The following is a 27,882-nucleotide window of genomic DNA, read 5'->3' as shown; positions in this document are numbered from 1 at the left end:
GGCGCTGCCAGATAGCCAAATGTGTGCCATATATCAAAACTATGTGGCAGCCATAAATTTTTAGACAAAAGTGGCAACCAAGAAAAGAAACTAGAGCTGCGTTTTTTCGCACATAAAAATCAATCGGAAATAAATAAAACTTGAAACATTTTAATAGCTATATATGCAAAAGCCGAACAGCAACAAAAGTTGTTGTTGCTGCTGCTGCGCTGCCGCCGTGCGATCGATCCTTGTTGGCTACGGGGTACGTGTTTGTGCCAGGGAGGAAGGGAGTTTTTTTTGCTCATTTTGCCATAAAGCCGTCCTCTATGTTCAAGAAAAGGCGTTTTATCAATCATTAAACGAGTCAGGTGCAGCAGCTGTTAACCTGCGACTGTGTATTTAAATGTGTTTCGCATAATTGGTGATAAAAACATGTGAGAAACATTAATTTTCAATTTAAAAATTTAAATATAAATGAAAAAAGCCTGCATATGTGTGCGTGCTGGCATGCGTGTATGTATATATATATAAATGCTGTGTATGTGTGGCCAAGGGTGTGTGTGTGCGTGTGCGTGTGTTGGTGTAGAAAACTTGTTATCAATGCGGCGCCTATGATAAAAAAACCTTATTGGACATGTTGAGTGTGGTGATCCAATTGGAATTTCTTAAAAAGTTGCGCGGGCGTTCACGATTCGGAAATGAGGGGAAAAGTCAACATCAACAAAAACTGCAATCAGTGTGTGGGAAATGCGTAGGCAATTTCTGCAGTAAAAATTGTGAATAAAATACACATGTATAAATGCAACGGTTATACATGTTATGTTGGGGGTAACACCCATTTATATTTTTTTTAACGGTTAAATGATTGAGTGAATTTCCTTTTTAGTAGATACAGCAATGCGAAAAACCGGCACTTACCGGTAAAGTAGTTTTTACAGGTGTAATCATTAGTGAATCGGGTTTAAAACGTTAAATTAGATAGCATACAATCTTGAGAACTAAACTAAAGATTTCAATTAGAAATTAATTAAAAATTGTTTTTTGTGAACTTCAATTCATAAATCGATTATTTAAATTTCCACAAATATTGATTGCTATGGCTTTCCTTATTTTACGCACACAGTCTTGCATGCGTGCCCGTGCTCTGGCGGCCAACTAAATAATGTGGAACATGATGTGCGACGTGATGCCCACAATATCAGAAGACAGCATATCGCAGCGTTCGTCGCAATTCAGCGGCGAGGATGCCAACTTTGAGCAACTTATGGTGTCCATGCTCGATGAGCGGGACAAGCTTATGGATAGTCTGCGGGAGGCGCAGGAGCGACTGGGCGAAACGGAGGTCAAGCTGCACGATGTCGAAAAAGAGCGCGACAGTCTACACCGTCAGATCAACGCCAACTTGCCACAGGTTCGTGCGAGGGTGGTTTCATAAGTCTGTGACTTTAAATACAAGTTTAAGCTACTCAAACAGACAGAAACTAATCCTATTCTTCTTTACAGGAGTTTGCCACGCTGACCAAGGAACTCACGCAAGCGCGAGAAACGCTGCTGGAACGTGATGAGGAGATTGGGGAGCTGAAGGCGGAACGCAACAATACGCGGGTAAATTATCAAATGAATCTAGTGACAATCTGTTCAAGTCCATTCAATATATGTTTATTTATGTCTAGCTACTACTGGAGCATCTGGAGTGCCTGGTGTCCAGGCATGAGCGCTCCCTGCGCATGACCGTCGTTAAGCGGCAGGCAGCCGCACAGAGTGGCGTCTCCAGCGAGGTGGAGGTGCTTAAAGCACTCAAATCTCTGTTCGAACACCACAAAGCGCTGGACGAGAAAGTACGCGAGCGACTGCGTCTGTCCATTGAAAAGAACAATGTGCTTGAGGAAGAGCTGAACACAACCAAAGAGGAGCTATCCCAATACAAAACGGGCGCTTTGTCAGGCAACGGCGGTGTTGGCTCTGCTGGCATTGTCAGCGGTGAAAATGGCATTAAAGAAAAGGTGTGTGTTGTGTGTGTGCTTGTATCTACACTCGTATGTGGGTGAATGTATTGCCCAATCAAGCGTGTATTCTATATACTTATATAATATGCCTTTATGTATTATTGTTGCTTTTGTTACAGCTGTCAAGCGGTGGCGGCGGGGGCGGTGTCAATGGCGATGCCACTGAATTAAACGAATATGCGGCCAAAACGCACGAGCTGCAAACGATCATCGAGAAGCAGGTAGGGAGACAGAGGGAAACATTGCCTCTTTCCACGTTTATTCGGTACACTTACAGTACTCAGATCGTGATATAGGTATTTTCACAGAGTGAGGAGACCGTAACCAGATGATTAATATTCATTCCAATCTCAAATATTCTGAAATTTTCATTTAAAAACATAAATTTTAGGTTATTAAATTATTTACTCATCGAATAGTCTATCATAATACCAGGCACATTTATACAAACTCACTTTTTATTTAGATTTGCAATTTATGACATTTCGAGATGAAGCGCAACACATAAATAATTTAAATGCGAATCGTATAAATATATTTTTATGAGCTTGAAATGAGCCATTAACTTGAAAATCTGAATATGAACCTGTCAAGATATTTACTAAATGTATATTTCTTTTGAATTTGCAGACCTCAGAGCTTTCGCAATGGCAGCGTCGCGTCTCTGATCTAAACAACAAAATTAATGAGCTGGAGGAGAATATGTCGCGTGTGCAAAAGGACCATTGCAAGGCGCAGGATCAATGCTCAAAGTTGCAACGTGATCTGCGCGAAAATGTGGCACAAAAGGAAGATCAGGTGAGCAGACACAGGGATTATTTGAAAGTACATTTGGATAATGATTCTTTTATTTTATAACAAAATAAGGAGGAGCGTATTACTACGCTGGAAAAGCGTTACTTGAATGCCCAACGGGAGTCCACTTCGTTGCATGATCTTAACGAGAAACTGGAGCAGGAACTGCGTCACAAGGAGGCGCAGCTAAAGGTGGGTACACTTTGTTACAACTTTATCGAATTGGTTATGGTTACAAGGCATGGGCGAATTTATTTGCGCATCTATCACAACTCTCTTTGATATAATAAGAAATGTTAATGTTTAAGAAATATATATTTTTGAAAATAATTGTGTTAACTACAATTATAAAATTTCTTTTTATCAATAACACAAAATAATAACAAAATTGGGCAACAAAATTACGAATACAAAACTAAGAAAGCTAGAAAATATTTTACTAGAAAATTAAAATTTGGAAAAAATGTGGTAGGTGAATATTCTAAAATTCTAAAATAAAAAAATTTTATTCAAAACCGCAGATTCGCAGAAAAATCGCAACGAAATTAGAGAATTCGAATATTTATGAACTAATTTTTTTTATTAGTTCCTCATTGGTTTTTTGGGGTCTTTAAATTTGATACTTAGTTTTAATTTTGTTTTTTTTTTTAGACATTTACATTATTATTTCATTTAATTTAACCTATTTTCGTGCACCAATTGACAAGTAAAAACTGAAATGACCGGTGACTTGTTCGCCCATGCCTGTTATTTGCTAAAACCGTGACTAATAATACATATTGTGTATCCCCATCCCATGGCATTTATGAAAACCTAACTAATTAAACTCCCCCCGCAACGAAAACACAATCTCGTAATCTTACAAAACTGACAGCTGCACGAAGAGAAAATCAGCGCGATTGAAGAGAAACTCGAACTCTCTGAGCAAAAACTAGCGCAACATGCCAAACTGCAGCCGGATATGGAGGAGCAGCTAAAGGCGCGCATGGAGGCGTTGACAAAGGTAGGAAATAAGGTATGCACTCGAACTAATATGCGCGCCGTCAGGTTCCATAAGTATATCAAATTAATTCTATAACTAAATTCTAATTTTATTATCTTTATACTTTATTTTTCTTCGAGTCAACTCTCTTTTTTTTTTGGTATACTCTGACTCTCTGTACTTTTATATTTAACCAAAAATCCACAAAAACTAACAAGAAAACCAAATCCAAGAATATACGATTCTCTCTTTTATGTATCTGTCTTGCACAAGAACTTAGCGCACCGACAACAACAACTTCAACAACAACAACAGAAAACCGATCACAAAACCTACTCCTCAAAAAACTCACTTATAGCTTTCATTACTAATACTAATTATTACTATTTTGTTGTCTAATTGTAAACACATTGAATGTGCATTATTAAATGAATTTGGCTGAACGCATTTCAGGCTCAAGAACGTCATGGTTCGGCGGAGGATCGCATACGGGGCCTGGAAACGAATTTGGATGAGAAGAGCGCCGAGGTTGTAAGACTGAACCAGCGACTCAAGATGAATGAGGAGCATAACTTACGCCTCTCCTCGACGGTGGACAAACTGCTCTCCGAGTCGAATGAGCGACTGGAGGTGCATCTAAAGGAGCGCATGCGTGCGCTCGATGAGAAGAATGCCCTGACGCAGGAGTTGGAAAAGGCGCGCAAGGTGGCCGAGGAGCTGCATCACGAGAAGAGCGAAATCATGAAGGAGCTGTCCAAGACGCGCCTGGAAATCGAGAATTTCAAGCGTCAGCTGCTGCAGCAAGAGATTGCCTACAATATACAGCAAACGGAGGCACTCACCCGCAGCCTTTCGCCCAGCAGTGTGGTGGATGGAAGCGGCGCCTTCACGCGCAGTGCATCTCACGCCAGTTTCGAGACGCACTCGTTGCGGCGCCAGAGTAAATCCCGTTTGTCCGAGGAGAATGCCCTGGCCCGATCGATGGCCGAGCAGGAGTGGGAGAAGCTTCAGATGCAGCAGGTGGCGCATGCCCAACAGCAGGCCTATGAATTGGTTGCCAGCGTTGCCGATTGCGATGATGGCGATGCGTTGTATGCAGCCGCAACGGCTGATATGATGTCGCCATCGGGACATACGGATGCACAGACGCTGGCCATGATGCTGCAGGAGCAGCTGGATGCCATCAATAATGAGATACGTCTCATCCAGGAGGAGAAACAATCGACAGAGGCACGGGCCGAGGAGCTGGAATCGCGTGTTGGCAGTCTGGAGCATGTGAATCTATTGGTCCGCGGCCGTTCCATGGACAGGCAAAGTCCACCTATGAGCGGACGCAGTACGCCAAACAGTCCACAGCGCGATTTCATGCAGAAATATCATACGGTGAGAATCAGATGTTAATCCCAAACGATCGGACCAGTTTGCTCAGCTTGATTCATTTACAGCTTAACTTGCCCGTGCTGTCCAGTGATGCGTCGCGCGAGGAGCTGCACGGTGGCATGTCCACCACCGGTGATTCCAGTTCTGGCGGCGCTGCTTCCCCATTGACTGCACGCTCGATGCGCTTGGAGCGCGTCGCCCAGGCGCTCGCCCACAGCCAGGAGGAGCTGCGTCGCCGCACCATGGCGCCAGCTGCCCCTCCCAATCTCAACTCTCACATGGCGCTAAGCAGTCACAATTATGGCCTGTCGCCACTTAGCTCCCGCTATGGCAGCCAGGAGTCGCTGCGTCACTACAATACCATGGGATCCATGTCCATGCTGCAGACACCCACGTCAGGCGTATCGCGGGAAGCAGCAGCCGCTGCAGCTGTTCAAAAGAAGAAGGGTATCAAGTCTTCGCTGGGTCGTTTTTTTAGCAAAAAGGAAAAGGTCAAGGGTGTGAAGGATACACTGCCAGATGGCTCGCCAAGTATGATGTCCATTGGCAATTTGTCGATTGGGTTAAGCGAAGTGGACTCCAATTATGATGCTATGAGCATGACGGGTGGCATGATGCCTCGGATTGCCAGCGCTCAGGGCTCCAAAATCAGCAGTGTTGACTATGGCAGGCAAAAGAAGTAAGTAACTGGATATACACAACAACTGGAGTAATCCAATAATGATATTTCTGTAGAGAACACGATTATCGCAATGATTTGCTTGGAGAGGCAATGAAAGCGGGCACGCCATTCGCCCTGTGGAACGGACCCACCATTGTCGCCTGGCTGGAACTGTGGGTGGGCATGCCCGCTTGGTATGTGGCCGCCTGTCGTGCCAACGTCAAGTCTGGCGCCATAATGAGCGCTTTAAGCGATACAGAAATACAGCGGGAAATTGGTAATGCACACAAGTCACAACAAATTGCAATCTTTTCGATATAATGATTGAAATCATTATTACAATTACTACATTTATTTCGATCTGTTTAATCATAATAAATGCAATCAATTGTAATTGAACTTAAATTCGTAGCAAAATCATTGATTGCAATTATGTACAGCTCTGTCAGAAACTATACTTAATTATATTTGCTTGACAGGCATTAGTAATCCGCTGCACAGACTTAAGCTACGCCTGGCCATACAGGAAATGGTTTCACTAACTTCACCCTCAGCGCCACAAACATCACGCACCACGTTGGCGTTTGGTAGGTTTAATTGGAATATATCCCAAGCTAAATATGTAAATTGTATTTAATAATTTTTCAGGGGACATGAATCACGAGTGGATTGGCAACTATTGGTTGCCGGGCCTGGGACTGCCGCAATATCGCACAACCTTCATGGAGTGTCTAGTCGATGCACGCATGCTGGATCATTTGACCAAGAAGGATTTGCGAGGCCAATTGAAAATGGTTGACAGCTTTCATCGCACCAGTTTGCAGTATGGCATCTCAATGCTAAAACGCTTGAACTATGATCGCGCCGAGCTGGAGCACAGGCGTAAGATGAGCGAGAATGGTCTATGCGATGTGCTCGTGTGGAGCAATGAGCGTGTCATACGCTGGGTCAGCAGCATAGGCTTGAAGGTGCGTCCCCAAACCAATTACCCAAAAAAACAAGACAACACATATAGTATTAAACTTTTCTTTGTAGGAATATGCCAATAACTTGCTGGAGTCTGGTGTGCATGGCGCATTGATGGCGCTGGATGAGGGATTCGATGCCAATGCTATGGGTCTGGCACTGCAAATACCCACGCAGAATGCACAGGTTTGATTCGATTTAAATTAGCTTGAATTATTTACTAAATTCGCATTACTTTCAGGCACGCCAAATACTCGATACGGAGTTTAGAAACTTGCTGCAGATTGCCACAGATCGGCGGCCGGACAGCGAACAGCGTAGCGCATCTTGATGCAGCTATAGTCCGCCCACAACATCGGTGGATGAGTAAATCAATCTAAAAACAATACAAATATGAATGATAACTAAATGGGTCAGCACAGCGACAATTTTCCTAGGCGCCGTCGTAGGACAACAACTATATTTGGAGAAAATACATGAATGAAGCAAAGAATGTTACAGAAAAAAAAACCAGACAAACTAAGCCACAAAATTCTAACAAGAAAGACGCAACGCAAGAGACTCCCAGGCTCAGAGAATACTGACTGGGCCCCCGCCCTCGCCCCAGCATGATAAACGTCTAATCTATTTATATAAAGACATATAGATACACACAAACAAACGTACACACCCACACAGACACATAGAAAACACACAAAAACACAAGCTCATAGTCATATAATCCATAACAAGACAATGTATACAAGACATAGCACATACTCAATATAGGAAATATATATAATATACATACATACAAATCGTGTATGTAAGAATGTAATTTGCATGAGCGCCCTGCCGCTGTAGGCATGTACAAGTTTTAGATGCTAATCATTTTGTAACCGTTTACTTTTTTTTATTAATTATTAATATTAACATTAATATTTTTTTAACAAAGTGACATATAATTTAATATTGTAGTTGTAATTGTAATTGGGCTTGCAATAGACTAACAGTATTTTGTTATAGATGGACAGAATGGACACAGAGACAGAGATGCGTGCTTTGAACCAAATTTGTAACCAAACTTGATTGTTATATAATTTTTTAATGACATTATGTACAGTTTAATTTTGTTTATATATTACGCTTTACATATGACATTATGGCATGTGTTTTTTTTTTTTTTGTTTATTAATATTTTTACTACTGGTAGTTGTAATGCAAGGCGCTCCGATTTAGTTTATTTCAACTGAAGAACAACAGCAACATGCACAACAATCAGGCATATATAGCAAACAACTGCATATATACATACATATATATATATATATATATATACGCCTAGTTTAATATACACACATATAAAGCTCACTTATACATTAAATATATAAATATATATATAGATATGTATAATTAACATTATCAAGCATACGTGTAACTAACATGAAAGTATTATAGATCGAAGTGAAATGAAATTAATGAATGAAGATAAAACAAAAGTCGCAAGCGCCCATTTATCAACTATTTACATATGGTAACAAATTGAAATAACAAACAGCTTTAAAGGCAACTAAAAAGAAAGCTTAGTACTTAGCCTTGCTTTTGTTGAAGAGATGAACGAAAACTTCTTTAGGCATGCTAAAAATTAATATTCAAATCATTTGCAACTAACGTAATTGGCAAAAGTTGAAGCTTGAATTGCAATCCCAATACCTTGGCTTACATTTATAAATATGTACGAAATATTCACGAAGCATATCCATTGTTTTTCAAAACAAAACTCCCCTTCCCTTAATTTTATGTTGTTAATTTAGTTTATACGCATACAAACACAAAGGCAGCATATAAATGAAATTATGTTTATTGATGCGCTTTGTTTATTCAAAATACAATTCACTAACAAATTATTTCTAAATCTCTTATGTACTTACATCAGAAATATGTTTAAAAAAAAGCACACAAACTGCCTAACATAAAAAAAAATTAAAATTAAATCTTATGCAAAGGGGTATTAAAAATAAGTTTTTAATAATTTGAACAAAAACCAAAACTGCAACTAACGCTTTGTCTTTAAGTACATAACTATAAGCAAAAATAACTTCAATTTCAACTGTATTAGCAAAATTAATAACAAATTGCGTGAAAGCAACAACAGCTAAGACAATACCCTAATCGTCAACAGGATACATTCGACTAAATGAAGAAAAAAAAACTACTAGAAATATAGTCCTAGCACTCTCTGCTGTTGTAGCATAAACTCATTTTCGGAAAATGCAGAACCAGTGCTACCTTTAATATTTTTTCCATATATACTTACATACATCTAAATTACAAAAATTATCTCTCGAAAAGCTCTTCTTGGTTCTTAGCAATTAAAATGTTTTCTGTTGATGCATAGCGTATTTCATATTGTACGTAACGATAGCATTAAAATCAATACAAAATTAATCTAAATTTTTAAATTACTAATGGGAAAACTAAGTTAATTTGATCAAAATTAAATTGGTTTAATTGTTAACTTTTGTTGAAAATACATAAAAATGAAATACACTTAACTAAAATAAAACTAAATACAAAATATAATTATACAAGAAAACAAAAAAAAACACATACAATATGTACATATATTTATATAATATTGTGAAAAGAAAACTAACAATTTAGTAAAGGCAAAAATTCCGTTTAGGAGTTTTTTATATGTACCATATATATAAATTAAAATTTATTACAAAAAAACAAATTTTCATTTTATTTTATATATAAAATATTGTCAATGCTAGCATTACAATTTTAGCTAGGCTTAGAATTTATTTATTCTCCAGTTTAAAAATAGCGCCAAGCGTTGTTTTATCGATAATATATTGGGATTGTTGTTATCGATTTGAATTAACAGCGTCTTTCTGTTATGGTCATCTTATGTGTTATCAGCTGTTCAAATATGCCAATAATGTTAACACCAGTGCTGCCAGAACAGCCCCTTTTCCCGTAAAATCTATTTTGTTGTCAAAATTCTTTTGTAAAAAAAAAATATAAAACCGCGGGCAGCGTAAATTCTGACTTTTTCAAAATGTTTCGTTTTTCAACCAAAAACTTTCAACCTTTTCGGAACATTTATTCAAACTGCTTCGCTAAAGACTGCTTACACTGGTTCCGGTGAAGATTATATAAGAAAAGCGACAAAATTCTAACCGTAGTTCTGCTAAAATTTAAATAATTCTAGGTAAAGAAATAAAAAATTGAAAAAAGGTACAAAAATTCCGAAAATCTTTTTTTTTTAATTTACACATTTTTTTTGGGTAAAAATCGAGCCAGATCGGAAATTTTTACTGGATGGGCAACCTAATAAACATCTGTATACATATACAACACACAAACAAAGACGTATATGTATGTTGGGCAAAATAAGATAGAATTTTTATCAGTCGCAAGATTTGTTTACGACACAGTGTTCAATACAACATTAGCGAAAGTAGGTTATTATCCATTCAGCAGAAATGGAAGCTCCATCAAGCTTAGCTGATAAATTGGCATCGAAAACGGCGAGCAGCAACTCGTTGGACAGTAGCTCCAAATCAAGTTCATTGGGCTCGAAACACGGTGCCGAGAATGGCGTACTGAGGGATACGCCCTTTGCCTATTTGGAGGGTGAAGAGGACCAGGACCAGAAGAACGATGTAACATACGTCTGTCCATATCGCGGTCCCGTATTCGGTGCCCTAACGATTACCAATTATCGTTTATACTTTCGTTCGCTTCCGCTGCGGGATCAGGAGCCTCCGCTCGTCGTGGACGTGCCGTTGGGTGTGATAGCGCGCGTTGAGAAGATTGGAGGTGCCACGTCACGTGGCGAGAACAGCTACGGCATTGAAATATTCTGCAAGGACATGCGCAACTTGCGCTTTGCACACAAGCAACAGAATCACTCGCGTCGCACGGTCTTCGAGAAGCTCCAGGCCAACGCATTTCCACTCTCTTACAGCGGAAAGCTGTTTGCATTCGCCCATGCGGCTGCAGCACAGCCACCAGCCGCCAATGCGGCTGTTAGCGCAGGCTGGGATGGATGGGCAGTGTACGAGCCACTGGCAGAGCTACGACGCCTTGGCGTTCCTAATGACATGTGGCGTGCCACGAAACTGAATGAATCCTATGGCATTTGCGATAGCTATCCAGCTGTGTGGGCTGTACCCAAGGCAGCCTCCGATGATTTCTTGCGTCGAGTTGCACAGTTTCGATCGCGTTGTCGTCTTCCAGTATTGTCCTGGATGAATCCTCGCACTCAGGCAACCATTACACGCTGCTCACAACCGCTTGTGGGCGTGAGCGGTAAACGCAATGCAGATGATGAGGCTTATCTCAGCTACATTATGGAGGCTAATGCACAGTCGGACAAGCTGACCATCATGGATGCACGGCCCAGTGCCAATGCCATTGCCAACAAGGCCAAGGGCGGCGGCTACGAGTCGGAAGATGCCTACAAGAATGTGGAGATCAATTTCTTAGATATACATAATATCCATGTAATGCGTGAGAGCCTGCGCAAGGTGAAGGAAGCGTGCTATCCAACCCCCGATGACTCCAAGTGGCAGACGGCCATTGACAGCACGTTGTGGCTGAAGCACATACGTTGCATTCTCGCTGGCGCCGTGCGCATCGTGGACAAGGTGGAAACGATGAGCACTTCGGTGGTAGTCCACTGCTCCGATGGCTGGGATCGGACTGCACAGTTAACGGCGTTATCTATGCTGCTGCTGGATCCGCATTATCGCACTGTGCGAGGCTTTGAGGTGCTCATCGAGAAGGAGTGGCTGTCGTTTGGTCATAAGTTCCAGCAGCGCATTGGACATGGCGATAACAAGCACTCGGATGCGGATCGCTCGCCGGTGTTTCTCCAATTTATCGACTGTGTGTGGCAAGTGAGTCACCAGTTTAGCAATGCATTTGAATTCAATGAGCACTTCCTCATCACCATTGTGGATCATCTGTATTCGTGCCGTTTTGGCACCTTCCTCTGCAATACTGAAGCGGAGCGCGTGGCAGAGGGTAAGTTACACTGCACTGCTTGAACTCTATTTTTATCTTTTTTAAATTTTCTTTTCTTTGTTCTCTGTTTGATTCCAAGCCTTTTTTATTATTTTCATATTTTCTTGTTTTCTTTTTTTCATATAACATCGAACTAAATTATTTAATTTCTTGCAGATCTGAAGCACAAGACCACTTCGTTGTGGACGCATATTAACTCTTCCCTGGATCAGTATCTAAATCCATTATTCCCATCATTTACACATGGCCCTGAGCCCGTATTGCGTCCCATTGCCAGCGTGCGTGCCGTGCGTCTCTGGAAAGGACTGTACTGCCGCTGGAATCCGGGCTTGTGTGCACCTCAGCATGGTTGTCAGCGCACACGAGAACTGTTGTCCAAACAGGATCAGCTCTTTAAGCACGTCAATGAGTTGCGCCTTAAGCTAAATAATCGCAGTAACAACATGCAGACGACCACACGACTGGCTTCTCCCATGCATTAAATAGTATTTATCGCTTCTACTACTAGTTATCACTAACTTTACTGAAAATTATATACATATTTAACAGTTATTTTAATCCAAAAATTATGTGCATAAGCAAGAAATAAAAAATATGTACGCTTCGACATACGAGTATGTACATACATATATATATTTATATTCACGTTTCTAATAATAAAATGAAATTCTTTGTGACTGGGCATGACCGATAAGAAAATTTTGTGTATTTCTTTTACAGTCATTAAATGAAATAAACGTTGACTTATTAGATCAAGGTCTTTAAAAACTTATGTATGTGTTTCGTATGCAAAAAAACAAACACTGTTTCTGAAAACATCTGCAGATTAATGAAAGCCTGTTTTCAACGTTAACAATAATAATATTTCTTATAGTTTATCCTGCTTTCCAGCTTTCCTAGTTTGGCCAATAGGCTAACAAATATTAAACATTTCGCAAGGAAATCGGTTAAGATTCAACAAGGTATGATAGTTTGAAATTAACGAAAAGACGTCAAGGGAAGGCATGGAAAAAATGGACAGTGATGGAAAAAGAATTGAGATTTCCAATTTTGAGGTAGAATCATATAAGACGTCAAATAAGGATAAAATTGACATTCTGAAAGGAAGGCAGTTAATTTTGTCCCGATATGTATTTTATTTTGAAATAATGGCAACGTTTCCTTAAAGTTTTAAAAATTAAATTATTATGAAACATATAAAATAAAAAAAATAACATATTAAACCAACATGTTTTGAATTTTAATGATAACAGTATGTAATGATAATCAGTAATGTAATATTATTGCGATACGTGTATATATAGTAAATATTTATTCCTTATCAGGTTAATGTCAAGTTGCAAATGAACGTGGGCTTTTACGATTTTAACTAAATTTGCAAATTGCAAATTGTATATTGTTGCAACATCATGACAAAGCAGTTATAATAAAACACACAGAATAGACGATGATAATAGTATCCGTAGGAGAACGCCTACCGTTTATAAACAAGCTTAATTAATTCAATTGAAATATACGTGCAGACATGCGCATGATTCGAATCTATAGCTTCGCTGAGATTCTATAAATAGCATTGATTCTACTTCATAGAGACTCAGATCGACTTGAGTGTTTATTCTAATTGGTTGTCCAGCAACATGGATCGATGGCAAAATCGCGTTGCCGTCGTAACCGGCGCTAGTTCGGGCATTGGATCGGCTATTGTGGTTGACCTGGTCAATGCAGGTCTCGTTGTAGTCGGATTGGCTCGTCGTGTAGAACGTGTCAAGGAACTCCAGAAATTATTGCCGGCTGAACGAAGGGAGAAGCTAATTCCCCTGTTTTGCGATGTGGGCAATGAGAATTCGGTGAAAGAGGCTTTCGATGAGATCGAGAAACAGCTGGGCGGCATTGATATCCTGGTAAATAATGCTGGTTCCCTGCAAGATGGCCGACTGGTGGACATGCCGATCTCGCTCATCCAGCAAACAGTTCAGACCAACATAATGGGCATTATAATGTGCACACAGCGTGCCTTTGCCTCCATGAAGACGAGGAATGTCGATGGACATGTTATCCTAATCAACAGCATACTTGGCCACAAATTGTTTGGTCCCACGCCAGGTCATGCCCCAGAAATTAATATCTATCCGCCCACCAAGCATGCGGTTACTGCATTAACCGAAATGTATCGCCAGGAGTTTATGGGTCTGGGAACTCGAATCAAGATCACGGTAAAGACGCCACTGTAAAATTCTTTTTATAAGCTGATTATTAATATATAATTACAGAGTGTTAGCCCTGGCATCGTTGATACGGATATACTGCCGGACAATGTGCGTAATTCGGTTAGCCAAACAATGCTTAAGCCGGAGGATATTGCTCAGGCGGTATTGTTTTCAATATCCACGCCTCCACATATGCAAATACACGAGATGATAATTAAGCCAGTTGGCGAGTTGTTTTAATTTATTACAATTAATAGTATTTAAATCTATAAGTGCATTATAATTATTATGAAGGTTTATTTTATGTTCACTTAAGAATGCATACAAATTTTAACATTAAATTCCACAAGTTATTCAAGTAACAAATTTTATAATTATTAAAATCACAAATCAAGTTCGCAAGTAAAACTTTAATGGCGACAAAAATTCTCAAGTACACTTTCACTTATATGGAAATAAATAGATAAATATTCCCTGGTGCTGGAACCATATTATGAAACCTACTAAATAATAGTATTACTCGTAGTATAGGCAATTTTTGTAAGCCCGTATATTCTTGTACCTTAAGATTCCCTTTTTTGCGTTACATTAAAAAAAGTGTATAAAAAGAGTATTTAAATTTTTTTTTTTACAATTTTTGTGTATCAGAGTATGTTTATAAATTTATACAACAATTCTGGAAGTGGAAAAAAAATATACTTAATGAAAGAAATGCTAATTTTCATAAGAATACAAGGCGCATAATTAATTTGTTAAAGCTTGAACTCACATGCATACACACTTACATACAAGCAAGCTAATTCATTGTCATTGTCAGCAGGCGTTGCCAACTGTTGCGCAAATTCCATTTTCATTCATAAATTGTGCCGCACTTTGGCGCTTGCGCATTTATTAATTCGCGTAACATTTCATGTCCTTTTGCGCCAAAATTAGAATCACAATCACAGTTGCTTCAGTACGTATTCACCCGTTCATTAACGTAGTCGCATTCGGAGTACGGAACTGAAGTGGTTGGCAGCGCGAGTCACAGTCATAACGGTTAATTTGGCCATTGTTTTTTAATTCTCAGTTAAATTGAAAAAGAGTGCTTTAAAATGTAACAATTAAATCGAATTAGTTTAAAAAGAAAATACAAAATAAAAATGAAGTTTAAGCCTGGCTTATTGTTTCTGCTGTTTATATTCTACATGGGTTGTTTTTGCCATGGCCGCGAAATTCTATTGCTTATCTCATGTCCACAACAGAACGCACACAGCTGCCAAAGTCTGCGTGAGAACTTGCGGCAACAACGGCAACAAATATCCGAATTAGAAGCGATCCCAGCGGATTATGATTATGTCATTAAGGTGCACATAATGCATGAACTATTCAATTACTGGACAATATTGGACGCGATGCCGCAATTGCGAAGCCAGACACGTTTGCTAAATGCGAACACCGATTGGATTATTTGGTGTCAGCATAACACGCACGTGTCCTCCCTACGAGGTCTCCTCGACCAGCTAAATCGCCGGAATGCTCAAGAGGTGCGTTGCCGTCGCTAAAACCAGGCATCTTTAATAGGCGCTCAAAAAATACAGATATACTATATTTTCAATGAGCTTTGTAATTTGAATTTTTCATTACAGTTCATAATTTATATTTCATATTAATTTTATTTTTAATTCTTAACTCATTTTTATACTTTTTTCTTGTCGACTGCTTTTAGTCGTGCATATGTTAAATAAACAAATAAAATAAATATCCTGAAAATATATAAATTTTTATTTATAATTATTTATAAATAATTTAATTTTGCAATAAAATTGGTTGAGCCAAAGCTGCAAACAAAATGTACAAAATTTTGGAGAACAGAGTTTCAGATCAATTCGCGGAATCCTTTATACACAATTTTTTTGTGTTCTCATTTTTATTCTTCTTATATTTTTAAGCTTAAAAAATAATTTTTTTTTATAAAGACTCTTAACTTTTGAATGAATCTAACTTGAGATAATAATCTTATAAAAAATTTTTTAACTATTTTAAAATTAATTAGTAAATAAAAGGTTTGAAATTTTTTGTACAGAATCTTTTTCTGTAAACGAGTCGCAGTTTACGTTCGGCATTTCATTTTTATTTGGAACTTGAGCTAGAATTTTTATGATATCCGTTACTTATTTTTAAAATTGGGTACAAAAAATAAGATTTGTATATTTTTGAATTTTTATTTAAAACTTAAGAGAAAATAAAGATCTAACTAAGAGGATATACAGTTATTCAAAATAGTTAAACAATTTCTCTCTCGGCATCGACATTAATTATTCAAATTGGCATCTGTTTTTCTACTTTTCAGCTGGCATATTATGGACACGCATTGTACGATGCTGAGGCAACAATTGTGCATCACTTTGCGCACTATAAGAATCCAACATGGTTTCCATATCCTATGCTAAGTGCTGGCGTTATTTTCACAGGTGCTCTGCTGCGCAGGTGAGTCCAGTGGGGAGGGAAGGGGGACACACTGTCACATTGTGACGCCCATAACTCATCATGGAACATGCATTTGCAGTCTGGCCGAACTTGTTGCTGTTAATGCCCTCAATGCCACCAGGCACAGCGAATTCGCCATAGATGCGGCCCATGAGTTGGCCCGATTCATTTTCGATAATTTAGCACCTTCTGTGCCAAATGATGATGATGATGCGAAGCGAAACAGGAGCAGTAACAGTAACAGAAACAACATCCACAAAGACGACGACAAAGACCTGTTACAACGCAAAATAATTTTGAAAAGTGCTGCCTACATTTGTCCCTCGGCGAGCATGTCGCCAACCTGGTCGCTGGCATCCTCAGTGACGCCGACGGGCGCGCGAAAAACGACAGCAGAGTGGGCTTCCAATGTGCCTGAGACTGAGCCGAAGCCGGAGTCGGTGTCTAAGCCTGTGTCTTGTGTGTTGCATGCGAAGCCTGAAACGGCCACTGGGAATGCTGTGCATTGTGTGAGTTGACTTATGGGTGTATTCATGAATAGGCTACTTGGAAGGGTTGTGGCACTTGCAAAGGTCAGCAATAATTAATGCGTTGAAGTGAGAAGATAAAATCAAGTTTAAAAAATGTTTTAAGAATTGACAAATCAAATGAATTTTACAAGTTATTCAATTAGAGCTGTAGAAGCAAAAAAGAACTTGTTAGACTTAATCTTTATTTTTTTTTTATTTAGTCGAATTTTGATGTGTTTTTTTTTTTTTAGAGTAAAATTTACAAGTTATTCAATTCGAGCTGTAGAGCCAAAAAAAAGAAACTTCCCATTTGATTTACTCGGCAGTATTTAAATGATTTTTTTCATTTATATTTTTAATTTTGATGTGGCTATTTTTATTAGAGTAAAATTACAAAAAAAAAAGATGTCTTCTGTTTTATTTATTTAATTAACTATGTTTTCGAAAACAAAAAAACGGCTTAACTGCATTTATGGATCAGATACACTTAAGTATATATAATATTTGCTTCATATTCAAAATTTTAAAAATAATACAATTATTATGAACATTGGCTTTATAATAAGTCACAAAATATTCTAAATAAGCGAACAGATAATTTGGAAAATATCTTATATACTTCAAAATATGCATGCTTATTAAGATATACACAAATTCTGACTTTCCTTTTTTTAGTCTTAGTTTTGATACATATGAGTAAAATCGGTATGTTGCACATTTGCAACATAAACATGCATGTAGGTTTATTTTGACTCCAACAGCAAGCTTAAACTTCCTTACATTTTTTGAATTGAACTACAAAATTTATAAATATTTTGCTGTTTCTGAATGTTAATTAAAAAACTTAATGAAAACTTTGGGGCACAAGATGACTGACTGTTTTTAATTAAAGAACTGCAAACTGGGGACTGAAACTGTTGCATAATTGTGGAACTTTCATAACTCGTACAGTGGCAATTTAAAGCAAACATTAGTGCAGCTATAGGCCATTCAAGCAATTAGCATTTGAAAGCTATAACCATAAATTTTCTGGCAATTGTCGGACGTAAACATAAACTCCAAATTCAAAGGCAAACAAACCATATTCACCCACAACAGGTGCACACAACTGGAGCACACATCTATTTTGCAATCAAAACCTGTGCAAAATTCCATAAGGAGCGTATACCAATCATCGAACGCACCTGGGCAGCCGATGCCAAGCGACGCAAATACTACAGCGATGTGGCAGGTAAAGCGACACAATATCGACAACGTGGCGAGCAATTAGAGCAAATGAATGGATGCAGCTGTTGTTGATGCTGCTTGGGGCACGTTAAGATACACACACACCTGAATTAACAAAAACAGGAGTCGAAAACGAAACCCACACACACACACACATTGGCAAGCAGGTTGACTTTAACTTCCGCTGCAACTTTTAACTTGCATCTTCAGCAACAGCAACAGCAACTGCAACTGCCATATTGAATATTCATTGATTTGTCTTTGTGATCTTCCACAATTTGACCTACAACAACAACAACAACAACAACAACTGGTTACCAACAACAACAGATGCCGACATACCGACAATCAGCACCGGCCTACCAAACGTTCCAACTGGACATTGTGCCAAAACATTGGCAATTTTGCAATTATCCCTCAAGGATATCACACAGCTAACGGACATACGTTGGCTGATGCTCGTCGATGATGATACTCTACTAAGGTATGTGTGTGTGTATTTGTGTGTGTGTGTGTGTGTGTGTGTGTGAGCCATGATTTTTATGCGGCTTACACGCCTGACAGCGCATTCAATTAAAATTATCATTGTTATATTAATATCTTTAATACCCGTTACTCGTAGAATTAAAGGGTGTTTTGTATTTGTAGCAATTTATGTAAAATATATAAAAATATATTAGAGATCAGCATCATCTGCCGAGACTGTCTAGTGAGACGATCTGTCTAAATGTCTAGTTAAAGGTCTGATAACAATATTATAGATATTTTGACATAAAATGTATAGAAATTAATGTCTAATTTAAAAATATCTCTTTGATAATATATAACGAGATATAAGAAACCCGGCCCTAAAAGGGCTAGAGCAATTATACCCGCACCTACTGCAAAAACTCCGTATTACCATCACTTTTTAATATAGCACACTTTTTTTGCTGGTAAAGATTTATTTTTATTATTACTAATCATCCTACTTAAATACAAGAAGATCGGATAAATATTAACGTAGTTATGCCTGTGTTATGTATGTTTCAAATTTGTATACTCTAGACTCTAGAGTCTAGAGGTTTAGCAGTATGTTTCAAATGGAAACAAACATAAAATGGCAAAGATTGAAGTTTTTCTTAAATATTTTTGATTTATTATATGAGATTTGACTAAATTAAATATTTATTAATTTGAATTAAAATATCTTTTTTTAATCTTAATTGAATAAAAATGAAAATAAAATACGCTCGAAAAAATTAAATCTCTAACATTTTGAGAACACCAACATTTTGAAAGGTTGTTTTCAAAATAGCAATAGATTTCTAAAATACACCTGATTGCTTGGTTTCAGAAGCATCGACAATTTTTATGAAACATACCTGACAGGTAATACCTGTATGTGTAATTTGAGTAACGGGTATCTCGCAGTCGGTGGATCGGCTTAAGCGGTCTTACTTGTTTTTTATTGATATCCAACATGTGGCATAAATCCCTCGTAGTGTGCCCCGTCTGAGCGCTCTGCTGAGCTGTTACAATCACACGGAGCACATTTATCTGGGCGAACGATATGGCTATCGATTATATGCGCCGGATGGCTTCAATTACCACACGGGCGGTGCTGGCATTGTGCTCAGTGTGCCGCTGGTGCGGCTCATAGTGGAGCAGTGCAGCTGCCCGGCGGCCAACGCACCCGATGACATGATACTCGGCTACTGTTTGCAGGCATTGGGTGTGCCTGCGTTGCATGCGTCCGGTTTGCATCAGGCACGGCCACAGGACTATGCCCCAGAGCTGTTGCACCTAAATGCGCCCATCTCATTTCACAAATACTGGCAGACAACTCCGGAACACACGTACAAACGCTGGCTGGCAGGTGCCTTGGGCAACACGAGTGTGCGTCATGTGGCTGGCAAGGATCGGGATGAGCGGGCAACGCCGATGCAGCTAACTGGCCATGGCCTGCTGCAGCTGGTCAACATGGCAACTGGCTTGGATGGCACCACAAAGCATCTGGATCTCTAGGTGAGTGGCATATCAAAAGTATTTCGACCGTAATTACAAACAACAACAACAACAACAACTTCAGCCGAAACTCGTTGGCTGTGACAGTTGGACAAATGTTGTCACCACAAAGCCATGGCTCGTCCAAAATTCAATCTACTTCGGCTCCACCTTCAGCTCCAGGCACAGCGGCTGCCAAGCACACAAATTTTCCATTTTCTAGCGGGAAAAAGTTTACCAGTTTCGCGGTGCAAAAGGTCTTAGTGTGTGTGTGTTTGATTGTGTGTGTATTGCGGCTTTCGTGTCACTTTAATTAGTGAAAATGCTTAAATGTGGTTGCCACATTCCGATGAAATGTGCCACAGACGATTGAAGCTGTTTGTTCTTTGTTTGGGTTAATTCCTTGGGCTTATGGTCCTTACTATTCTGGATTAACGATAATTAAATGTATTATATATTTAGAACAGTCTCCAGATAAGAAACCACAAAACTTATTTTCAATCCAGGGATTCAAAGTGTGTTTGTTTGTCGGAATAATATGAATTTTCTAATTTTGAATAAATGTACAGATCGATGAATGATAAATTTCTCTATTTTTTTTTTATTTTAGATACAAGATAATGAATTCAGATATACTCAACAAAAATGGCTCTCTCCATTGAGAACATATGTATATTGATATGGATGGCAATTGATGTGAAATAAGATGAACGAAAGATTGTGAAATGAGATTGAGTTCGTTGCATCTCGTTAATCTTAAGTAAATGCAATGTAATTTATAATTTTTTCTTAAATATATCTTTACTTTAGATCTATAAGTAATATATTTTTGTTAGCTAAAATATAATTTAAAACACAGGCAATTTTTTTCTGTATTATTGGACTGTAGTATGTATATAACGCACTCTTGCTACAAAGTATAATTATAAGAATTTCTCGTTTTTAACAATAAATCAACATTTAAATAATTTAATAAAAAAAACCCAATATTATTTAGTCACAAACCTGCATATATTTGAGAATTTTGGTAGTGTCAAAAATCGCATGAGATTCTCATTATCAGCATTATTTTGATTTTCATTGAGTTTGTTTTTTGCAACTGAGCTGATTTTCAAACCGAATGTCATATCGATCTTGATTCGTTCCCTTTATTCATTCTGCATTTCAATTTTATTTAGCTCTTTAAAAATGATTTATTTTGCCAGAATTCGGTTTGTCTTGAGTTTTTCGAAAATTCAAAATATGAAATATCAAGTTTCACCTTTAAATTCCATGATTTTTAAATTTGTCGTTAATAAACTCAACTTAATATACGTAAATTTATACAAAGAAAATATTGCGTTAGTAAATTTTATTTGTCTATCAAGCAGAGAATATCTCAGAAAAAAATGGTCACCAAATTTACATAGAAATTCAATTTGAGAACAGAAGTATTTTAGATCATCATAGGAATCATTTAAGACTTAAAGCATCGCAAAGCAATTTCAATGACTTTTTGGCACCTTTCAGTTACTTAAACCTCATTAAATGTAAATTTGTGCAAGGACCAAGTCGAGGACAGTTCTGCTTCATCCCGATGGGGGCATCAACAGTTAACGCTTCACTGCATTTTTCGAGTGGTTTATTCGTCGGTGGTTTGTTGGCTGAACTGAACTGAACTGAATTGTGCTGAATAAAACGGAACTTGGCTCCACTCAGCCCAATTGAAGTATGCATCTTTGAGATACTGGGCGATAAACAAACAAAAGCGTTTCATTTATCCGCCCATGCCACACTTCAATTGTCAATGGGCACCCAGTCACCCACCACGTAGCATGTGGCATACAACGTGCTTAATAGAAGTGCATCTATTATTTAAATACCAATCAATACTTTTCGCAAGTAACCGATAGATGGGGGATTAGGAGGATGGGGGATGTCAGGGTAAAAATTTTGGCTACTTTCCTAAATAGGGGAAAGCAATGTGTCAGTTTATTTGGACGCGTTGACAGTTGTAATTGCCTGTGGTTATTTTGTCGGATATCTTTAATTATTAAACGTATTTCGGAAACACCTTAATCTTCAGGTTATTGCTATGAAAAGTATCACATTTAAGCAGACTTATATACAGAGTCGCATTTGTTGACATACACTTTCACATGAAATTAAGGCCATGCTTTTAATTATACCTGTGCTCATTCGCTTTAAAGGGTGTTCCTCCATTAAACGATTCTCGGCTTGTTTTGGTTTCGAAATACGAGTATGATTTTAGTTCAGAAAAAAAAGTTAAAAGCCCTTTCTACAGTCAAACTTTCATTTTTTAATTTTTCAAATATTCAGGCCTGTTTCGGTTTTCACTTACACTTTTATAGTATTTCATAAAATGTATTTTCTCAAGTTGCACTTATGCATTTATGATTATATTTGTTTTCACTTTATCAGACTTAAATTCATCAGCTCAATGGGAATTCAAATTGCAAAATGTTTCTATAATCAAATTAGAACAGGTTAAAGATTTTCACTTCCGATAAATCTTGCCGAAAGTGAAACCCGGAACAGGCCTGATTTTTAAGAATTACGTTTGAGTGACTGATTATAAATAAAGAAGTTACTAAGACTTTGATTAGCTGATGGCACAGAAATTGAATAGAAAACTATTTATATTTGATTGGGTTACGTTGTTAAAAAACAACAGCGAGGGTATTTCAAAGTTGTGCATTTAAACTTTGTTCTCTTGTAATGGGCTTGTGTCTGACAGCTTCTGTTTATTTGCTCTGTTTGGCTTTTCGTATGTCTGGCAACGCGACACTCGAGTTGCTTATCTCTGGAATGGCAGAGACACTGCCTGCCTCTGAAGGACAAAGAACACATACCTATACGTGTTCTTCCTCTCTCTCTCTCTCTATCTCTCTCTTTCTCTTCTTGTCCTAATTAGTTGCGGATTTTTTCAATGAATACGAAGCAACCCAACCGCTGCATGCCGCATGCTGACTGCCGCATGCCACTGCGACAAGTTGAATTTCAAATAAATTTAATTACTAACCAAGTTGCAGTTAAATAAACGCTACATTTATATGTTCGTATTATAAATAAATGTATGCATGTATCTTTCAACGCCAATCGTAATCAGCTTCGTCGGGTTTCGTATAATCCACGGCCACATTCTCATCCTCGTAGTCATCATCGTAGTAACCATCATCATCATCATCCTCATCCTCAGTTTCTTCCAGGGATGTTGCCTGTCTGGGACCCACGAAATTAATGGCATTCTGAGGCAACTGATGAATTCTGGCCAAGTTGCGTTGCTTTTGATTCGAATACACCTGAAATAAAGCTGGCTGCATTGGATCACTTGGACTCCAGGGCAGTGCGCCGACTGTGATCAGCCAAAGAACTGAAATTATGGAAGGAAAAGTGAATTATAGCAATATATACTAATATTGTATATGGGCTCACCCAAAGAAATCGACACAACTGTTAACTGCATTTTTCAAGTTTAAACTGCTGCATTTGTTCAAACGCATTTCGGGTTTTATTCCAAAATGTGGAATAGAGATTTTTATACCCTATAATCGGGTATTATTGTTTTCTTACAACAAGTGAACGGAGAATTAAAAATTATATTATATATCTGAACCAGGTGATGAACTGGATAACAATAACATAAACCTGATTAAGAAGTAAATTGTGAGAAATAAATTGTTATCATGACATGTGTAAAATAAAGATTTTAGTTTTTTTTATTGCTCGAAATGACAAGCTATTTTCTAACAGATTACAAACTAACAAATGTAAAAATCCATTTAGTAACTTAGTTTTCTCTCAGCTTTTAAATTGCAGGGTTCAGTCTTTCGTCTAATCGGCACTGAAAATGTTATAGCTTTCTTAGACGCATTCAGTTGACACATTCAAAGTTAGCCCGAAAATCAATATATGTATAAAATTAATGATATTTATATAATTATCAAGGGTATTTAATCTTTGACATGCTCAAAAGATATTATTTCTTGTTACCATTAGCTAGAAGCTTTATATTTTTATTGATTTATTTTATTAGCATTTGAGAGAAAGTAAAAGTTTTCAACCTTTCATTCTTTAATAGTTTTTCTTCAATCGCTTTTGAAGAACATTTTAATGATAATATAATGTTTGGTTTTATATAGTGGTCACTAAAATTTTTAATTAAGACCTTAGATTTAGTTTTTTCAGCAACATTTTCACCGTCTTTTTTATGATTTCCCCTTTTTAGTTTTTTTTTTGTGTCAAAGTTGATGCATATGGCAGATGAGTTCGTTGTAGATTTTGTTGCTTTCTCATCTGCGAAATACATAAAAAAGAAGCTCAGAGTAAATGTCAAAAATTGTTCACATTATCTTGAGAATTTCATGAAGCATTTTCTTTTGCATAAAATTACAGTTTGTCCCTTGCCAGTGCACAAAACAACACTAACACACATACACAGACACACACACAGACATAAGCACAGACACACACATAGAGATTACATGGACATGGGTGTTGCTTGTGGCTACTTGAAAGTAGATTAGACGGAACACGCACAATGTCACGTCAGTAAAGGTCCAGCCGGGGTGTTAGGCGAGGGGTGTGGGAAGTCCGGGTGTGTGGAATCCTGACGTTAATCTTACTCCAAACATCAAAAAGTTAAGCCACAAGAAAATTTAAGTAACCTTACTCCCTCTCGTCTCTTTCTCTCCGTCTCTCTCTCTCTGTCTCTCTTGATTTCCCCGCAAGCCAAAGACACACAACGAAATGAAGCATAGAGAGAAATTGTTTAAAAAGATTTCCCTCACACAATGTGAAACAAAATCCTTGGCGATTTGGCAAACAGTTTGTGACTTTGTCTGGGAATGAGACTATGATTGGGACTCACTAGCAAACACCTCCTAGACTTTCCGTTTCTTGAAGCAAGTTTAGCTCAGCTTTCAATTCCCACTTGAATTTACTCAATTGTTTCAGTTTTCATTTTCTGTTTGAATTTTACATTTATAATGTCTTCACATTCAGAGTGGACTCAGAAGCTTATTGAAATTTAGGATATATACAGTATGTACTAGAGGATTCTACATTTTTTACATTAACATTTAATCAGTTTTATTTCAATATTTTTAGTACTCATATAAGGAATACCATATACCAGGGACTGCAAATAAAAATTATGAGTCTGAAAAAATTGAAGCTGGAACTTTGATCAGATAACTCTGATCACCAATCATAATACTTGATTAAAACTTTTTCTATTGATCGGGAAAATTTAAAAAATCAAAAATAATAAATTTTGGTATCGATACTTAGGACTGATTTTATTTTTTAACAAACATTTCAATAACATAGTAGCCCGATTTAATACTAAAGCTATAATCACACGGTGCTGGAAACTGATTCAACCCACGTAAAGGAGCGATTACTGATTGAAAACTGCTAAATGCACTCAATATGGGTCGATTACAATTATTAAAAATATTACATATTCGTTTTCAATATTTTGTTTTCAGCTACTTATCGGATACATATAAATATACCACGAGGGAGTTTAATTCCAGTTTTGTTGTACTTTACTGAAAATAAACTGTACTGCCTCTCTTTAAATTGTATAGGAGCTTTCACTATGCGGGTCCGATATTTAAAATGGAATAAAATAGTTTCAGTTCTGGAGAAGTGAAAGGTGCTGGGGCGTTAAACTTCAAATCGCATCTGAAAGTCAAATGTGTAACTGAGAACTCGAGACCTTACTTTTATTTAAATCAAGTGATCAGAGGCTCTGAATTCACTGATCCGTATCAAAACAAATTTGTTTCAAAAACTTTTTATAGCTTCTTTCTTTTAGCTATTATTTTGCTCACTCATCAGTCAAAAGATGGGCAAAATTTTCAAATCGCTGCAAGGCATTTGTAAGCCACAAAACACAAGCTGAAACGAGTCCTGAAACGAATCCATTTAGATCAAGTTGGGGAGTCTCTAAGTAGGCAACTTCATTCAGACGAAATCCGTGCACTGTTTAACCAGCAATAAATTTTTGTCCATGTCTAAAGTTAAACTCGAGGAAAAAACCATTTTGTGTCTATCAGAAGGTCTAATCTGCAGTCCGTGCAGCAACGTAACCCAACTGAATAACTGAACCCATCCGAACCAACTTTGCCACGTGCAATAAATTCCAAGGCGCAATGTCTGCACTATTTGTGGCTAGCCTCAAGACTTTGGCGTTGCCCTCCCCCATCCCCTTCCTCCATCCCCAAGGTGGTTGAATTGTCAAGGGGCAAGGGTGATGAAGATGGGGATGGGATTGGGGATGATGCGAGTAACTCTCACAGCTAAACACGCGCTTTGTACGTGATCTGATAGGGAATTAAAGCCGGCTCAGACATGTGTAAAGTTGGCCGAAACGCGTCGCATTCGTTTTGAACACACACAGAGCAGACCACTTCCCCCTTTTCTCCTCTTCTGCACTCTCGTTGCTATATCCGGTGCGGTTTTAGCAGTACTGTGTGTACAGTTTGACAATCGTTGTCGTCGACTTCATTGCGCTAATTTACTTTAAATTGGTTTTCACGGCAAACACTGCTTGTATCTGTGATAAATGACTATAGGGCGTAAATTCCCCTCTCCCCACCTTCCACCTCCCATGGCCTATTCCAAATGTGTCTTTGTTATCGTTAATGGCATCTGCGGCTTGATTTTTTTCCTGCTGTTGCTCCTTGTAGGTTAATAAATTGGTAAATAAAAATTAATGCAGCATAAATTACAAATAGCCAATTCTCAACGTTGACGACGTCGCTCTTGACAAATTTCTTTTTTGCCCACTTTGCTTACATTTTGGTCATAATTAACGAGCAAAGTTTTCAACCTTTTGTGCAAGTTTTGCAGCCAGTCCATGACCATGTCCATGTCCAGTTGTTTGTGTACAATATTGGCTCCTTATCGCTACAACGCCATCTGGGGTTCATGCGGGTAGCGCCCCCTTTGGGCGTGGCATGTCAACTAATGAGCGAGAGCGACCAGCTGAAAGTTTTTCTCTTCACTTTGCCTTATTCATTGTGGCATAATTAATGAAAGTCACGTTAGTCAAAGTGTTTGGCCGATTAATCAGCAATTCTATGAAAGCTGTAATGCTGTTTTGGGATTATTGAGTTCCAATGCTAAACTTTGGGTCACGTTCAAGTTGATATCACACTTCGGTCGAGCGATTCCAGCCCAATTGAGCCTTAATTAAAATACAGGTTATTTTATTTATCGAAATGTGATTTAGTGTAGGTCGTCATACACTTTTAAAATATATTCTGCATCAGAAATTTTGCATAATTTCAGGCTTATCAATTACTTCGACTCCTATGCCTCAAAGACTACGAATAGGAAAAAGTAGAAAATTCTGTTGTACAAATTAGAAAGTATGGCCAATATTCATATTTTTGAGCATATGTGTTTTCTAGTTGATCTTGGTTATCCCTGACTTTCTATGTTAGCATTGATTCTTAAAAGTACGGAAACAAATTCACCACAGTTTAAATAATTTGCAATACTGATTGCACAATTATTTGGCATAGTTGAAAAATCTTTTTAAAAGCATTTTCCTTTGTCGGTCGTGCAACATTCGTGTGGATGGATAAATAAATTTGTTGCACGTGACAACTTAAATGGCCGCAGCGAGGGATTTTGAAAAGTGGCAGCAATGCTTTGAGACCTGGCCAATTGCACAACA

General features: G+C 38.0%; 4 protein-coding genes across 5 annotated transcripts; all 4 read left to right on the top strand.

Annotated features, from left to right (window-relative positions):
- Window positions 1-77: 77 nt before the first annotated feature.
- LOC117782088 (liprin-alpha-1) lies at window positions 78-8,286 on the top strand. Of its 2 annotated transcripts, none has more exons than XM_034619034.1 (15): window positions 78-244; window positions 1,106-1,393; window positions 1,486-1,587; window positions 1,656-1,985; window positions 2,108-2,209; window positions 2,619-2,786; window positions 2,856-2,975; window positions 3,658-3,786; window positions 4,219-5,148; window positions 5,211-5,824; window positions 5,881-6,083; window positions 6,286-6,393; window positions 6,455-6,774; window positions 6,842-6,958; window positions 7,014-8,286. In XM_034619034.1, the coding sequence occupies exons 2-15, from the start codon at window positions 1,145-1,147 to the stop codon at window positions 7,101-7,103; spliced, it is 3,582 nt and encodes a 1,193-aa protein (XP_034474925.1). In that variant the 5' UTR covers window positions 78-244; window positions 1,106-1,144; the 3' UTR covers window positions 7,104-8,286. The 2 variants fall into 2 exon arrangements, with proteins under 2 accessions (XP_034474925.1, XP_034474924.1); XM_034619033.1 differs by having other exon boundaries at window positions 3,658-3,798.
- A 1,875-nt stretch (window positions 8,287-10,161) lies between these two features.
- On the top strand, window positions 10,162-12,490 carry LOC117782089 (myotubularin-related protein 2). The gene is made up of 2 exons (XM_034619035.1): window positions 10,162-11,791; window positions 11,948-12,490. Exons 1-2 carry the CDS (start codon window positions 10,246-10,248, stop codon window positions 12,271-12,273), a joined length of 1,872 nt encoding a protein of 623 aa, XP_034474926.1. The 5' UTR covers window positions 10,162-10,245; the 3' UTR covers window positions 12,274-12,490.
- Window positions 12,491-13,398: 908 nt separating this feature from the next.
- On the top strand, window positions 13,399-14,611 carry LOC117780381 (farnesol dehydrogenase-like). Its single transcript, XM_034616894.1, has 2 exons — window positions 13,399-14,004; window positions 14,062-14,611. The coding sequence occupies exons 1-2, from the start codon at window positions 13,429-13,431 to the stop codon at window positions 14,236-14,238; spliced, it is 753 nt and encodes a 250-aa protein (XP_034472785.1). The 5' UTR covers window positions 13,399-13,428; the 3' UTR covers window positions 14,239-14,611.
- A 574-nt stretch (window positions 14,612-15,185) lies between these two features.
- LOC117779927 (beta-1,3-glucosyltransferase) lies at window positions 15,186-21,094 on the top strand. Its single transcript, XM_034616276.1, has 9 exons — window positions 15,186-15,524; window positions 16,331-16,467; window positions 16,547-16,671; window positions 16,753-16,793; window positions 16,899-16,976; window positions 18,075-18,207; window positions 18,534-18,687; window positions 19,688-20,210; window positions 20,800-21,094. The coding sequence occupies exons 1-8, from the start codon at window positions 15,186-15,188 to the stop codon at window positions 20,208-20,210; spliced, it is 1,530 nt and encodes a 509-aa protein (XP_034472167.1). The 3' UTR covers window positions 20,800-21,094.
- The last annotated feature ends 6,788 nt before the right edge of the window (window positions 21,095-27,882 follow it).

The sequence above is a fragment of the Drosophila innubila genome, assembly GCF_004354385.1.
Source record: "Drosophila innubila isolate TH190305 chromosome 2L unlocalized genomic scaffold, UK_Dinn_1.0 4_B_2L, whole genome shotgun sequence".
NCBI classification, from domain to species: Eukaryota; Metazoa; Arthropoda; class Insecta; order Diptera; family Drosophilidae; genus Drosophila; species Drosophila innubila.
Note: the sequence above shows the minus strand (reverse complement) of the source record. Positions and strands in the feature narration are given on the sequence as shown.

Coding starts and splice junctions, on each gene's coding strand:
- LOC117782089 (XM_034619035.1), top strand. CDS start 10,246: ATGGAAGCTCCATCAAGCTTAGCTGATAAATTGGCATCGAAAACGGCG. Junction 11,792..11,947: donor AGCGGAGCGCGTGGCAGAGG/GTAAGTTACACT, acceptor AATTTCTTGCAG/ATCTGAAGCACAAGACCACT.
- LOC117780381 (XM_034616894.1), top strand. CDS start 13,429: ATGGATCGATGGCAAAATCGCGTTGCCGTCGTAACCGGCGCTAGTTCG. Junction 14,005..14,061: donor GAACTCGAATCAAGATCACG/GTAAAGACGCCA, acceptor ATATAATTACAG/AGTGTTAGCCCTGGCATCGT.
- LOC117779927 (XM_034616276.1), top strand. CDS start 15,186: ATGGGTTGTTTTTGCCATGGCCGCGAAATTCTATTGCTTATCTCATGT. Junction 15,525..16,330: donor ATCGCCGGAATGCTCAAGAG/GTGCGTTGCCGT, acceptor TCTACTTTTCAG/CTGGCATATTATGGACACGC. Junction 16,672..16,752: donor ACCTTCTGTGCCAAATGATG/ATGATGATGCGA, acceptor ACCTGTTACAAC/GCAAAATAATTTTGAAAAGT.
- LOC117782088 (XM_034619033.1), top strand. CDS start 1,145: ATGTGGAACATGATGTGCGACGTGATGCCCACAATATCAGAAGACAGC. Junction 1,394..1,485: donor TCAACGCCAACTTGCCACAG/GTTCGTGCGAGG, acceptor TCTTCTTTACAG/GAGTTTGCCACGCTGACCAA. Junction 3,799..4,218: donor TGACAAAGGTAGGAAATAAG/GTATGCACTCGA, acceptor AACGCATTTCAG/GCTCAAGAACGTCATGGTTC.